At 38.7% G+C, this 15,384-nt stretch overlaps 2 protein-coding genes across 2 annotated transcripts; one reads left to right on the plus strand and one right to left on the minus strand.

Moving 5' to 3' along the window:
* Nucleotides 1–1,579: 1,579 nt before the first annotated feature.
* Nucleotides 1,580–4,919, minus strand: LOC149220550 (uncharacterized). The gene is made up of 4 exons (XM_089387134.1): nucleotides 4,622–4,919; nucleotides 4,274–4,411; nucleotides 1,875–2,007; nucleotides 1,580–1,747 (listed from the first exon to the last, which is right to left on the minus strand). The coding sequence occupies exons 2-4, from the start codon at nucleotides 4,405–4,407 to the stop codon at nucleotides 1,580–1,582; spliced, it is 435 nt and encodes a 144-aa protein (XP_089243260.1). The 5' UTR covers nucleotides 4,408–4,411; nucleotides 4,622–4,919.
* A 4,670-nt stretch (nucleotides 4,920–9,589) lies between these two features.
* LOC149220551 (uncharacterized) lies at nucleotides 9,590–11,343 on the plus strand. Its single transcript, XM_089387135.1, has 2 exons — nucleotides 9,590–10,082; nucleotides 10,811–11,343. Exons 1-2 carry the CDS (start codon nucleotides 9,590–9,592, stop codon nucleotides 11,341–11,343), a joined length of 1,026 nt encoding a protein of 341 aa, XP_089243261.1.
* Nucleotides 11,344–15,384: the final 4,041 nt, after the last annotated feature.

Raw genomic sequence — 15,384 nt, forward strand, 5'->3', positions numbered from 1 at the left:
CATTTCTTTGAAATGAGGACAAGAAGTTACTTAAACGCAATCCCATTTTCCATGAAAAATTTATCATCTGCATCCTCCCTCCATTGCACATTTTACATCTTTAGCAAATTCTTATTTATTGGAGACCAAACCTCTAGAGTAGAAGACCCTTATGGTGTCCTAACAGAGAGATAAGGTACTTCAGCATTCTCATTGTTATCAATCATTGGGTAGGACTCTCTAAGCCTAGCTTGCTTGAATGTAGAGGGGTTGTCCATGTTTGTGTCTACATTTGTCCCTGTGGTAGCTATGTGAAGACTGGGTATTTTTATTCTTTTTTCAAGTGAGCATGCACAGGCCTTCACTCTCTCACTAAGTATGCCACAAAAGATGATGAGGAACCCTAGAGTATCCACAGTTATAAGTATGATTGAAAAGACTGCATAACTACACTACAAAACCATTAAGGGGCATAAGAGAAATCACCTGTTTAAGCAATGGATTTAACAGGGATACAGGGTTGTCCCTAAGGTCATCCCCTACCAATAGGGGTTGGTGTTAGAGAATCAAAAAGGCAAAAAGATTCTCTTATGTTGATAATTACTTGTGATATTCTTGTAGTCTTATGAACATTCTTTATGCTCTTCTTTTATCTTTTTTTCATCAAACCATCATCAAATCAAAACATGAAGATCAACAATACCAGATTTAGGCACTCACCCATGGCTAAAACCCCTCTATAGGGGAAAACCCAGTCAAACTCTTCCACTAATAGATTCAAATCAAATTGAGACAAACCAAGACCTTAGACCTGACCAAAAGACCATCCTCCTCCACCAAGTCAACTTTCCAAGATGATTCTACAAACTTCAGTAGTCTCCTCTTGCCTTCCAGCTTCAACCCGGCAGCAACACTGAATTTTTCAGCCCCCAGCTACCAGAATTTCAGCCCTACTGCAGATCTAAAATTCCGGCCCTCCCAGCAACCCAAAAACTTCACACGTGTGGTAGTAGAGGGAGAAAATTCAACTTCTTTTGCTTGACAAAGACTTCCTTCTTCTTCGCTAGGTTTTCCTCCTTAGGGAATTCCCTCTCTTTTCTTCCTCCAGCTACTGCAGATAGAACTTGTTGTGAATATGATCCAAATGAGGTTGAGTTGCTGCCTTTATATAGTGGATTTTGCCTCCTAATTAGGCTGACTTGTCCAGCTTGAGGCCGACTTGGTGGAGGAGACCTAAAAGACCTAATTTACATCAAAATAAAGTTCTTTCTTGATAGATAACGCCCAAGAAGGGTCTATTACATAAGAATATGGACAAGGACTCTTGACATAAACCCCAGAAGCCTGCAATGGAGGCTTTGACCTATAAATCACTGACCCAAGCATGAAACCCATGCTTTAAAAGTCAATTTCTTTTACAATAAATTTATTTTTCTTTCTTTTGACAAATACATTACATTGTGACTCAAATACAATTATGAAGACTGACACTAGTTACATTTTTCAACAGTTGGCAAGGGAGATCAAGGAACATCCCTGTAATATAAAACATAACAGGCATTTTGACACTTTCTCACAGAACAAGAGATAATAAAAATATTCAATAAGTACTTTTACAAGTTCTAGAATAAACAACCACAATGAAAGACTTACGCATAAGTTCAATTATGGCCCTTTGGGTTCGTCTTTCGAGCTTGTCCAATTTCTTTTGCACATCCCTACGTAGGTCCCAATTTGGCTTTTTGGGGGCTATGCTGATAATTGGATCCTACAAATCATTTGAATCAGCATCCATTTTGGAAAATGCATATTGACAACCACTGAATATCATACAGTGAAGTTCATTGGTTAAAATTCCCTCTAAAAGAGGATTAGAAAGGATAAAAGAACAGTACCTCTATCCCATTTGTTGCTGATGGAGCAGTAGCCACAGGATCATCAAATTTAGGGATGGTTGGTGGAGCTACTCTGTTCTGTTGAAGGTTCTTATCTCTAGGAAGATAATTACGGAATTTCATGTCTTGTTGCCTGCAAACAGGTTAAGTGAATCAGCAATTGAGATAAGCGCGACATAAATGCCCACCTAAGGAAAATGCATACATACCAGGTTCAACAAAACATTAATTTCAATTATTTGTATCAGCATTTATCCTTTATATCTTACAAAAGACATAACAATTAAATATTCATTTCATTCATGGACCAAATCGGATGTCAATTTTTGATGTCTTGATTGATAACACATGGATGCAACTGGTGTACAGTTCTATTGATGTGTTTATAATTCTCACAAGCTCGAGCTTGAGCGATTGTATATTGATAGTCAGTGCTCATAACAGATTCCAACTGATGTGATAAGCAGCCATTTAATCAGTAGACGGAATAGGTTAGAGTATGAATTTTCTATCTAGTGCATTGTCCTTACAAAATCTCTCTTCCTAGATCCTCACAATGTTTTCATTCATGGACCAAACAATATCTCATTTTTTTATGTCTTGATTGATAAGTCATTGATGCAGTTGGTGGATAAGTCAATTGATGTTTCTGATTCTCACAGGCTCAAGCTTGAACTACTCCATTAATGGTCAATGCACTTGATAGATTCCAAGTGATGTGCTAAGAAACCATTTGATTTATAAAAGGAATGAGTCAAGAGCAAAAAAATTCAATCTAGTACATTTAACATTATCCTCACGAAATCTTCTTTGTCTAGGAATTGGCATTCTTAGTCCAATTCTTCCTAGCTACTTACAATTTTTTCATCATCAACGGGTGGGATTTGTCTTCCCTTAAAATACCTTACCTACCAAATGATTTGCATACTTGTTCCTCCTTTTAGCTCCTTATAAACTCTCCAGCATCAATGGGTAAATCAATACACCTCAGCCGGTACTTAAAACTAAGGATATCTGAGAAGCTGAGCCCTTGTTAGCTCCACAGTACGCTCTCGATCAAGCACTCTGCCCATGGTCATTTCAGAAATCTGACTTGTTCAAAGCATATTGACTGCCTAAAGAAAACTTGTTATTCATACAGAGAGGAGAGGGAGCAAGAAAGGAGTTTAGGATGTGCACAAATCTCATTCACTTATTTTAATAAATTAATCCACTTTAGGGTAACTGAGAAGTTCGAAAATCTCAGCCACTTATTTCTAACACTTAATCCAGTTTAGGATATCTGAGAAGTTCAGCCCTAGTTAGCTTGACAGCGCACTATCGACCAAGCTCTCTTGCACATAGTCATTTCAGAAATATGACTTGTTGTCCAATCTACTACTGGCTGCCTAAATAAACTTCTAATTAATCTGGAAGGGAGAGGAAGCACAAAAGTAGTTTGGGATGTGCACAAATCTTAGTCACTTATTTCTGACACTTAATCCAGTTTTCTCATATCATGTGGAAAACAACAGAATCCCATTTTCACATTCAAAACTTTAGAGCACTGTAAATATAAGGGTTTAATATAGCAAGGATTTAAGCTTTGTCTTGCTGGGTTTGAGTTTAATTTTTTATTAGTAAAGAATAGGGTATGATTTTTAGCAAAATGTGAGTTAAGGGGACATCACAGAAACATGAAATTCTAGGGTTTCCGAGGTTTTTATCAGATTGGTGGTACCGTGTGAATCAGAGAATTTTGAGTATACGAGCTTCAATATTTCTTCGGAAATAAATATGAATTGTGTACTTTCAGGACCCATTCGTGAGTAAGCTAAAAGGAAGGAAGAGGGAGCAGGAAAGGAGTTTACGATGTGTACAAATCTCAGTCACTTATTTCTGACACTTAATCCAGTTTTCTCATATCATGTGGAAAACAACAGAATCCCACTTTCACGTGCAAGAGGTAAACACTGTTTCCAGTGTTTAACACAATATTATTACAGATTCCGCCAAAGTTTGCCTCAGTCAAAACAGCGCAAGTGTGTTTCCCCATAAAATCATTTCGAACAGGTGAGAAATACATGCAATGAATATGTCAAAACCTTAAAGTACGGTAAAGATAGGGTTTAATACAGCAAGGATTTAAGCTTTGTTTTGCTGGGTTTGAGTTTATGTTTTTATTAGTAAAGAATAGCATATGCGTTTTAGCAAAAATGTGAGTTAAGGGAACACAACAGAAACATGAAATCTTAGGGTTTCCAGGGGTTTTCTCAGATTGGAATCGCCTTGTGAATCAGAGAATTTTGAGTATACGAGCTTCAATCTTTCTTCGGAAATAAATATGAATTGTGTACTTTCAGGGCCGATTCGCGAGTAAATTAAAAGGAAGAGAAATGCAAGCACCGATAGAAACATACTCATCTTGCTCTGCTTCCTCTGGTTGAGTTTTCGTTTCCTGTTGTGGTTGAGGAGATTCTGAAGTCAATAATTCCTGGGCTTCCCTAAGAGCCTTTAGCCTCTCCCTCCGCTGTGCTGCCGATTCTTCCGCCATATTACTATTCCCCAAGAGATTCAAACGTTGTTAGACGATTTTTGAAAAGTGAAAACCTGTCCAAAATTGCTGCGACTCATACAAGTGTGAAGCTAATTCGAAAAAATATTAATCCAGTATAGTAAATATTGTTATGCAAGTGCAGCAACAAACAACCACAGCTGATCTTATTCCACAATAAGGATCTCTTAGATAAAAGCAATCTTTTATGTGCCTGAGTAGATGCTTCCGCGGATGCTCCTGTATGAAGATCACATATGCCTTGGAATCAAATTTTATTGGGTTCTTTTTCACAGAAACTTTTAAGTATCCATTTTAAATGGTTTCAGGCATGTATGTGTTGTTGAAGAAGTCGGTTACTTGCTCTGTCCCAAGGTTGTTGAGGGGCTTGTATGTTCAGTTCAGCTTTTATTTCGGTTGACAAGTTTGTATAGATTCATCAAGCCTAAACTCGATAGCTCTTAAGCATCGATTCATTATGCCTAAACTCGAATAAATTTATCCTATAGCAAGTTCCAAGCCTAGTCCCAAATGATCTTATTTCCAACTAGGTTTACAGACACCTCAAGTCACATGATTGTGAGATTAAAAATGGGGTCCACAACTTTCAACTATTACAAGCTTACTTTGAGTTAAGTTCCCAGCCTAGTCCCAAATGATCTTATTTCCAACTAGGTTTAAGGCACCTCAAGTCACATGGTTGTGAGATTAAAAATGGGGTCCACAACTTTCAACTATTACAAGCTAACTTTGAGTTACAAATGGCACCTCAAGTCACATGGTTGTGAGATTAAAAATGGGGTCTACAACTTTCAACTATTACAAGCTAATTTTGAGTTATAAATGGCTCTGTTTCAAACCAAATTTTTAGCATAGATTTAATAACATTTGGAGGGTTCAATCCAATTAGATAAATTTCATTGTCACAACTGTGAAGCCTATAGTGTTCAAGCCAAAGAAGATTGTTTTAATGGTTTTATTGTTGGTGATATGCTAGTGGATAAATAGTTAAACATATTTGGGACTGCAAAATCCAAGATGCCTTTATTGTCAAAATCTTGAAATATGTGTTTTGGTTCTATCTCCTTGCCAAGTTTACATGGGCCTAAGCAAAGTCTTTGTGTCAACAATACCTCCCAATAGTTGACACAAAGACTTTGTTTGCTCTATTATGTCACCATCTTCCTTAGGGCTTATATTTTCACTCTTCTTGAATGTTTAATCATGTTAGAGTTATTTACATCTTATGGAAGAATTGTGATGAAAGTGTTGTTAAATGCTTGTGAAATTGCATTATGTAGATTAAGAGTTGGCAATGTTTAATTGTAATGGTAGATATTTTGGTAGATGTTATTGTTCCAAGCTCACATGAGTCTTGGGCTCAAATCTCATTGGGTCCTTATTTTCATCTAGAAAATTGAGACTGTGATGAAAATTCTTTGGGTAAATTTCTTAAAATTGTCTTGGCCCTACATGTGCTGGTTGTTGAAGACTTAGCTTGTTTGCTCTGGCATAATGTTGATGCCAACTTTTTTTTCCCTCTAGCTTAATCATTAGCCAAATTTGAACAACCATTTTGTTGATGATTCATGCATAGCTTCAAACTAGTTGGAAACTTAGAATTGGTTCTAACTTCAACCAAGCCAAATATTTAAATTTATTGGCATCCCCTTTGTTTTCCAAACTTCTTTAAAGAACTTATGGGAAGTGGTGGTGCAAAGGGTTAAAAATAAAATTGATAGGCATGTTGTTTGTGTGTTGTCAATTGTTGCTAAGTTATATATTTGCACGAAAATTCTAGTTTTGACTAAGGTATATTACTTCTCATGGTGGTATTTAAGCTAGCCTATTAACCTCTAGAAAAAGCCCTCAAGAATTTCCCTAGGGTTAACATTACCAATGGAGAAATGTTTCACAAGATCAACAAGTATTTAAGTTGCACCCATTAGGAATATCACAGGGGAGGAGTATCAAAACTCATATTTTAGCATATGAACTATATGCTAAATAGGCATTTAAGTCCATGAGCTAGAATGAAACCTATAAGGCATTTTCCATACACCATATTAATAAGGTTCCTTGTTGGGCAAGAAGCCTACCCAAGGGTCTTCTTTACGAACCTAATTTGTTACTCGTATGTAAGGTAAGATAGTTTGTAACTTTGTGATTTAGATATTTGGAAGTTTAAGAAGTCATTAAGTCAATGTTGCAAAGCAAGGATCTCTCAATGCAAATTAGCCTTTTGTTTAATAAACATTGTTTATAGTGGTCTCCCTTAGTTTAGCTTGAAGAGACGGTGTTGGGCAAGTCTACATGGTTCTCAAACTTGTAGCTATTTCAAAAGGGTATTCAAAGAGCCAAATCCCTAATTGACATTTCAATGGAATGACTCCCATTGTTGGCTCTTAAGCACAGATTCAACATGGCTAACTCAAAGCCCAGTCCCAATTGATCTTATTTACAAGTGAGTCTACCAGTGCCTCAAGTCACATGATAAATTAAAATGGGGTCATACCACAATGTTCACCCATCAAAAGCCTATTTGAGTTATAAATGGCTATATTTTAGGCCAAATTTATAGGATCAATTCAAAAATATTTGGGGAGAATCATCCCAATAGAAAATTCCATTGTTCCAACTATGAAACCTTTGGAAGCTAGTGTTCAAGCCAAAGAAGGATCTCTTTGAATAGTTTTTATTATGGGAATATGCTAGTGGATAAATGATTAACATACATGGGATTACATAATCCAAGGTGTCTCCATTGTGGACAAACCAAAATCCTGAAATATTTGTTATGGTTTTATCCCTTTGCAATATCTACATGGCCTTATGCAGAGCCTTTGTGTCGTCAATGCCTTCCTACCTCCATTTCATGGAAAGTTGCTTTAGTAGACAACCAACATCCCTAGATCTTATTTTTCACTATGCTTACATTCTTGATCATGTTGAAGTCATTCGCTCCTTTTGGAATAATAGCATTTAAGTGTTGGTTAATGCTTGTGAACTTGCACAAACTTTCCTATAGCATGATTGTGCACTAATTATACCAATGTTTTAATGCATATTATAGTGCAACTTTGAAAATTTGCATGGAGTTGAAGCATCTTCAAGGTCTCTACGTTTCTTGAGGGTGGGGCCCCTTGAAATATGAACAAAGAACCACCAAGCCCTTTGCAACTTTCATTAACACGCTAACACCAAGGTGACAAACAAGCCTTGTTTTTGGGTGTGAAAGTAGGTTCATAAAAGGTGAGAGTATGTGCGTAATTAGCTTCTTGCCTGGGGCAAAATGATAAGCAATTCTTGAATTTTGGATTAGCCATTTCATGATAATGATAGCCAAGAAAAATATACAGATGTAGATACCCCAATGACTAAATGGGGCTCTACTCTTAATTACTATGATGATTTTTTTCATTTTTAAATTTGATTATTGTTTAGTGTTTATGCCTAAGTCTTCAAACTGTGGTTTTTGGAGTTGTTAATAGTGATTTTATTTACTTAGGTTTTTTGGCTCGAGCTAGCCAACCTTTTTTAGTTTTGTTAACTTTGGGTAGTGCTTGTGGTGGTTGCATAAGCACTCCCTCCATTTTATGTTACAGTTTTGTACATGTTATTTTACTAATAATAAAATAAGCTACAATATATAAATAAATAAAAATAAGATTTACCCAAGGAAGATTATTAAGAGAATTTGTATATAACTTGTCCTAAGTAAAGATTTACCTAATAATATTATCATAGAATACAATCATTCTCAATGGATCCAAGAACTAAATTATTAGAACACATCTTTTAAGCACAAAGCTTTTCTAGAGATAAGTTGTCTAAAAAAGCATATCCAAAGGCAAAGACTTCTCTAGCCAAAAAAATGGAAAAATAACAAATTTGGGTGTATTGCGGAAAGTAGACATAAATGCCAAGTGAAACAAAGCATAGGCATTTAAGCATGTGGCTCCATAAAAATAATAATGATACCCTCAAAGTGAGATGTTATTAGAAGGTACAAAAACATAGCTAAGAAATCATCATCTCACCTTTTAGAGGTGATAAAGAGGAGACATGAATCAAACAAGTTGGACCAAGAAAGGGAAACCTTACTTTTTTTTCCCAATCCAAAAAAACCATGCAATTCATGTTGTTTGAGACTCAGCCAACATCACATCAATAGCAATAAGAAGAAAAATGGAAAAATAGAGAAATCTATTAGTATGAAAAGTCCCTAGCTAAGGATTTTAGAGGAAGGTTACCACTCTTTTAATATCCCAGAGAAACTATGTCAAAAGTTGGCTTGGGCTTCTCAAGTTTATAATCATATATTTATACTTAAAAAGTTAAAAATTGAATATCAAACCTTGACTCCAACCTTGTAGGGTCAAAAATTTATTATCAAAGCCATAAAAGGGTGAAAGTCATGATTAATTTCTCTTCTGATAATACATAATGTTTTGACTTGAAAGAAAGAGAGACCACAAAACTAGAAGCATTTTGTGGGCCAAAGTTTTTGAAGAGTTATCAAGCAAAGCCTATGCACAAAGACTGAGTGAGGTGCACTATGTAATCCAATATGAATGAGATGTGTAATATAACATAACGATAATAAACTAAAATGAAATAGAAATTAAATCTCTAATATAAAAGAAAGAAAACAATTACAAGCAATAACAATAAAAGAATGAAATTTTTCATAGAAACCGACGCTCTGCAACCTGCGCGCGTCCTGTTGAGGGTTTCTACGCTGCTAGCCATGGCCGCCTTGCCCTGGCTGGGGCTACCAAGATCGATCGACATGGAGGTGCTGGGTACTTCTCAGGGGCCTCCCATCTCTCCCCCTCTGCCTTCTGTCGCTGATGCTTTCAAAAACTTGATGGCTTCCTTGCCTAAGAAGAAGAAATTGGAAACTGCAAAGTTTGTGAAGAAGTTGGACGACATCCCTGAGATCGCCCTCCCGCCAGAAGGGTCAATCCAAGTGGCCTTGTCTCTTCCATATCATGCCCTTGTTGGCCAGTTCACAGGACTCTGGCCTTCCTCGAAATCCACAGAGAACTAGGTCGCCAGGAATTGGGCACCCTTGATAAAAGACAAAGTAACCTCATACTTTCTCGGGAGAGGCTACTTTTTGTTTGAGTTCATTAAAAAAGAGGACAGAGATCTTATTTTCCGGAATGGACCTTACTTCATGGGCCCTCAAGGACTGTATTTGAATAAATGGACGCCAGACTTCGATCCGGCAGTGGATGTGCCTACAACGGTCCCGGTGTGGGTGAGACTCCCCAACCTTCCAGTGCACTGTTGGAATTGGGATTCTTTGAAGCACATAGGCAATACCCTAGGCAAATTTATAGACAAGGCTAATAGCAAAGATCAGTATGACTGCGCCAGAATTTGCGTGGAGGTAGATCTAGAGATCGGACTACCGGAAGCCATCAAAATAATCGTAGGCCCCTGGACTCATGTGCAGAAACTGGATTATGAGCAGTTACCGTTCAAATGCCGGAAGTGCCACGTCTATGGCCATTTTGCCAGAGACTGTCCGTCCAACGGTGTGGAAGAAAAAGGGAAGGAAGAGGGTTGGAATCAGGTAAAGCGCACCAAAACCTCTCACAAGAAGACTGCAAACGCAAATGCTAAAGCTCCACAGACGGGTCCTGCTCAGAAACCATCCACGGAAGGTCAAGGGAACAAATTTGAGATTCTTGGATCTGAAATCATGATCTCCCAAGAGGCAGAGATCCCAAAGGAGATTTCTCCATCTAAAGCCTCCCCCTCCATCAAAAGTGCAACAAAGAGATCCAAAGGGAAGATCTCAAAAGAGGAGGAGGAAACCCAAGAATCTGAGGAATCAGAGGAAGAAGGGGAAATAGGAGACTCTCAATCTTCTCCCAGAAGATCCACAAGAGGATGCAAGACTGCAAAGGAAAAAAGAGAACAAGAAACTTACAAGGATAAGCTTCAGGGCAGCGAGCCAACGCTAGAGAAGCTATTGGCAAAAACCCCGAAGATGACGAGGAATCAAGCTTAGGGCTCCAAGGTAGCTCATCACAACAAAAATAAATGATGAAGATAGTCCCCTGGAATTGTAGGGGAATGAGCACTACAATCAAGCAAGAAGCAATGAAAAATTTAATAAGACTGGAAGCCCCGGATATCCTCCTCATCCAGGAGACTAAAATGGAGGATGCAACTTTCCTCCAAGCAAGTAAAAAATTTTGGAATAAAAGTGGAGCACAAGCAATTTCTACCCGTGGAGCCTCGGGAGGGCTTGGGTCGCTCTGGAATCCTAATAAGTTCTCATTAATCTCTGAGTCCCTGAATACCCATTGGATTTTCTTAAAAATGCAGCATTTAGAAACTAAGGAGTTCATTTGTCTATTCAATGTGTATGCTCCTAACAATGCAGGTGAGAAAAAAAATTGTTGGGACTCCATAAAAAGTCTGGCAGATCTAGAGAACCTGGAAAATATCATCATAGCCGGAGATCTCAACCTCACCCTCCTCTCGTCAGAAAAAAGAGGAGGCAGCATCGTCAGGGATCCGGCAAGAGAATGGGCGGAAGACCTCATGCAGGACTGGGACCTGCTAGACATCAAGCCGGTTACTGGTAAGTTTACTTGGTCAAATAAGAGAGTTGGTCCTGGACATATAGCGGCAAGACTTGATAGATTTTTTGTTCAAAGCTCCTTCCTGCTTCTTGGGCTAGAGGCTAAAATGCACATTCTTCATAGCAGTGTATCAGATCACAAGCCCGTTAGTCTTGAGCTGCTGGCTCCCAAGGATCTAGGGCCTATCCCTTTCGGATTCAGTTCACTATGGACTAAAGAGGCAGACTTCTTGCAAAAGGTCAAAGATTGCTGGAAAGACCCAGTCAAGGGTTCCCCTTTTTTTGTTTGGGAGGAAAAACTTAGAAGAGTAAAAGCAATGCTGAAAAACTAGGTCAAGACTTTGTCCAATCCTGTTGTTGAAATAAAGAAAAATTCAAAACGCTCTAGAGACGCAGCATCTCCATCTAGAAGCAGCTGAAATCACCAAAGAAGAGTTGGACAAGGAGCCGCAGCTACAACAGAAATTTCATAAGGCTTGTTTGGCAGAAGAAGAATTCTGGAGGCTCAAATCTAGGAGTCTATGGCTCAAAGCAGGCGATAGAAACTCCTCATTTTTCCATAAGCGAGCCTAAGCCAGGAAATGTCGTAACTCCATCTCTGAAATCAAAGAAGAAAACTGCACCTTAAAGGATTTTGCCAGCACATTTTAAGAAGATGTATAGCGAAGACATGGAGGCTGACCAAAGTGCTAATCTTCTGGACGTTGTTCCCAACCTTATCACTTCTAGAATGAATCAGTTGCTTGAAAGCAAAATCAACAAAAATGAAGTCAGGGATGCCCTCTTTGCAATGGACCCCAACAAAGCCTCGGGACCGGACGGTTTTACAGCTAGATTTCTCCAGACCTGTTGGCAGATTGTTGAGAAGGAGTTTTTTAAAATGATTCAGAAGTCCCAAGAGTGTCAAAAAATTGGAGGTTGCACAAATTCAGCTTTTCTCGCCCTCATCCCTAAGGAAAAAGGTGCAAACTCTTTCAATAGATTCCGCCCAATTTCCTTATGTAACATTGGATACAAAGTGATAACCAAGGTGATAGCGAACAGGTTGAGAAAAATTCTCCCCAAAATCATCCCGGAGAATCAAGGAGGATTTATTCATGGCAGACAGCTTGTGGATAACTTCATCCTGGTCCAAGAGGCGATCCATTCCAGTCTTCATCGAAAAGAAAAAGGTATGGTCATTAAACTAGATCTAGCAAATGCATTTGATCGTGTAAGGCATAGCTTTTTGTTTGATGTTCTGCACAAGTTGGGTTTTGGTCAAAATTTTATCAACTAGATCCGAGCTTGTATCTCAGAGCCCTGGATTGCTCCCTTGGTGAATGGTAGGGCTGCTGAATTCTTCAAAGCCTCTAGAGGGCTGAGGCAGGGGTGTCCCCTCTCACCCCTCCTCTTTGTGTTGCAGGCTTCTGTCCTCAGCTTTTATTTAGATAAGAAACAACAAGATCAAGATATAGTTGGCCTGTGCATAGCAAGAGGGGTAAAGAACATCAATCACACCCTTTTCGCGGACGATACCTTGCTGCTGGGGGCTGCAACTCCACTTTCAGCAGTCAGATTTAAAGAAGTGTTGGAAGATTACTGTGAAGTCTCGGGCAGCGAATTAAATAAGGGCAAATGTCATATCTACTGCTGGAATATCTCTGCTTCATCCGCAAACTCCATTGCCAGATGTCTAGGTTTTGCAGCCTCTTCAAATTGGACCTCTTTTAAATACCTTGGACTTCCCATCTTTCATAAGAGGGCCTTGAGCAAAGACTGGTATCCTCAGATAGAGAAATTCAAAGCAAAAATGTAGGCCTGGGGATCCTCCTGGCTCAACATTGCTGGAAAAACAGTGCTTATCAAAGCAGTTCTTAGCAGCCTACCTTTATTCCAATTCTTTGTTCTCTTGGCTCCTGTGGGAATCCTTAAGAAGATGGAGGAGCTAATCAGAAAATTTTTCTGGAAAGGAGGCAAGCAAAACGAAAAGAGGATCCCTCTAGTCAACTGGGAAATTGTCACCAAACCGCTTCAGGAGGGAGGGCTGAATTTCAAAGATCTTTGTGCTCAAAACTTAGCCATGGGAGCAAAATTGATTTTGAAAATCATAGCTCCCAAACTAGGTTGGGTTCACTTAGCACTGTGGAAAAAATATTTTAGAGGACAGAGACTCCAATGCCTGGATAAGCCCAAAAACCATCTCAGAACATCATTTAGCATGCTCTGCAACAAAGCTGGCCCACTGATAAGAATGCACTCCTTCTGGATACTTGGAAATGGTAAATCAATCAATTTGTGGGACGACAGTATAATGAACAGGCCCCCGCTGGCAGATTCGGACTCCATGACCGAGCTGAAGAGATGGATGGCGGACACAAATATCAAAATGTTGTGGGATCTTTCGAAGTGGAGTGGCGACTGTTGGGCTGGTTGGAAGCAGCTCCCGGTTCCACCCGCATTGCAAACAGACTTTGTTGCGCTCCTAACATCTATGCATGGGCTGGCTCCTTCACACGCTCGGAGGAAAGACGTGCGAGGCTGGGGTTCGAAACGGGATGGTTACATGATGGCTCAGGGCTACACCAAGTGCATGGAACAACCTCACATACCTCCCAATCCTGCACCTTGGCTTGGCATCTAGAATTTTCCTTCTATACCAAAAGTTGACCATTCTGCTGGCTGCTTTGCCATAAAAAAATTCTAACAGATGACAGGTTACAGAAAAGGGGCTTTTTCAAGCCATCAAGATGCACGTTATGCAAGGAAAGCCCGGAATTTGCCCTTCATCTCATGCTAGAGTGCAAATTCGCAGGTCTTATCTGGCATGAGCTTCTTAGATCATGGAATTTTAAGTTCACCTTCCCCCGTTCTGTCCCGGACCTGTTTGCTGGATGGTTGGCCAGATACCCAGGCCCAAACCCAAAAAACAAAATCATCAAGGTAGCATGGACTGCTCTGCCTAAACTCATCAGCTGGAAAATCTGGTTAGAGAGGAATAGAAGGATATTCAGAAATAAAGAACAAGACTTTAGACTAGTTGCAAATACAGTGAAATGCTAGCTAATTGAGTGGCTGAGAGACAAAAGTGACGATACAAATCTATGCCATCAAGATATTGAGTTTGGAGCTGCACTCAATCTCCAATTCCAAAAATCGAACATCATACCTACCTCCCTCAAAGATTGGCAAATCAGGAAAAACGAAGAAGAATTTCAATCCTGGATTTCCAAGCAAACACTTCCTTCTCTCTTCTTTGACGGGGCAGCCAAGGGAAACCCAGGAATTGCTGGCGCAGGAGGGCTCATCATAAACTCAGAAGAAACTTCTATCCACAGATATGCTTGGGGACTGGGTCACTCCTCAAGCATGCAAGTTGAAGCGATGGCCCTTCTTCAAGGGATCAAACTACTCAAAGAGTTGGGACACAAGGAGGCAAATGTCTTTGGTGATTCACATGTCATCATCAAAGCAATGGCGACCAACACTAATCCAACAGATCTGCGGCTTGCAAGGACAATTACAAGGATCAAAGACATGACAAAGCCCCTGAATTTGAAATTCTTTCATGTTCTGAGAGCAAATAACAAGGAGGCAGACATAGAGGCAAATAAGGTAGTCCAGCTAGCTGCTGGAACTATTCTCAGAGACAATGAAACCTCATGGGAGCCAATCCCCTAAATTTCCATGTTTTACTGCATTTTATTGGAACAATTTGTATGCATTCACAAGCTCGGGAAAGCAACAACAATAGTTCACATTATAAAATGTAAAAAGAGGCGGCTCATAAGCGTATATGCTATGCCCCTCTTGTTGGAGAGACGCTCAGAAATCAGCTTCACTATCTGTAACCTGAATTGTGGCTCTTTGCCAAATATATAATGAAATCCCATAACCATTTCTGTAAAAAAAAAAACAATAAAAAAATGAAAATTTTCAATATTAATAATAATACAATATACAATAATAAATTAATTAATATACACTCTTCTCAACTCTAAACTTTTACTTCGAGTAGAATTTTATGTCATCATGTTTTTCATCCCTCATAATAATACAAAATAAATGAAATAATCTATTTATAAAATAATGCAATATACATCAATAAAATAAATGAGTATAGATTCATTTTAACTATCTTTTAAGAAATTAGAAATTTATGTCATTGCATCTTTTTTTATCCCTATTGATGTTTAATAGATATGGATTAACATGATTTATGTTGTTGTTACAAATAACAAAGCTGTTAAGAATATATTATTTTTCAATAGAGTTATGAGTGTTACATGCTCACATTCATAGAAGAAGATTTAGTATAGTAATTCAGTAAATATTGTAGATGATGATAATAATATGTATGTTCATATTCCTATTTCAATAATTGTGTTTTTTTC

This window comes from Pinus tabuliformis, chromosome Q (assembly GCF_031772625.1).
Source record: "Pinus tabuliformis cultivar Carrire ecotype Pingquan chromosome Q, CPIR1, whole genome shotgun sequence".
Classification (NCBI taxonomy): Eukaryota; Viridiplantae; Streptophyta; class Pinopsida; order Pinales; family Pinaceae; genus Pinus; species Pinus tabuliformis.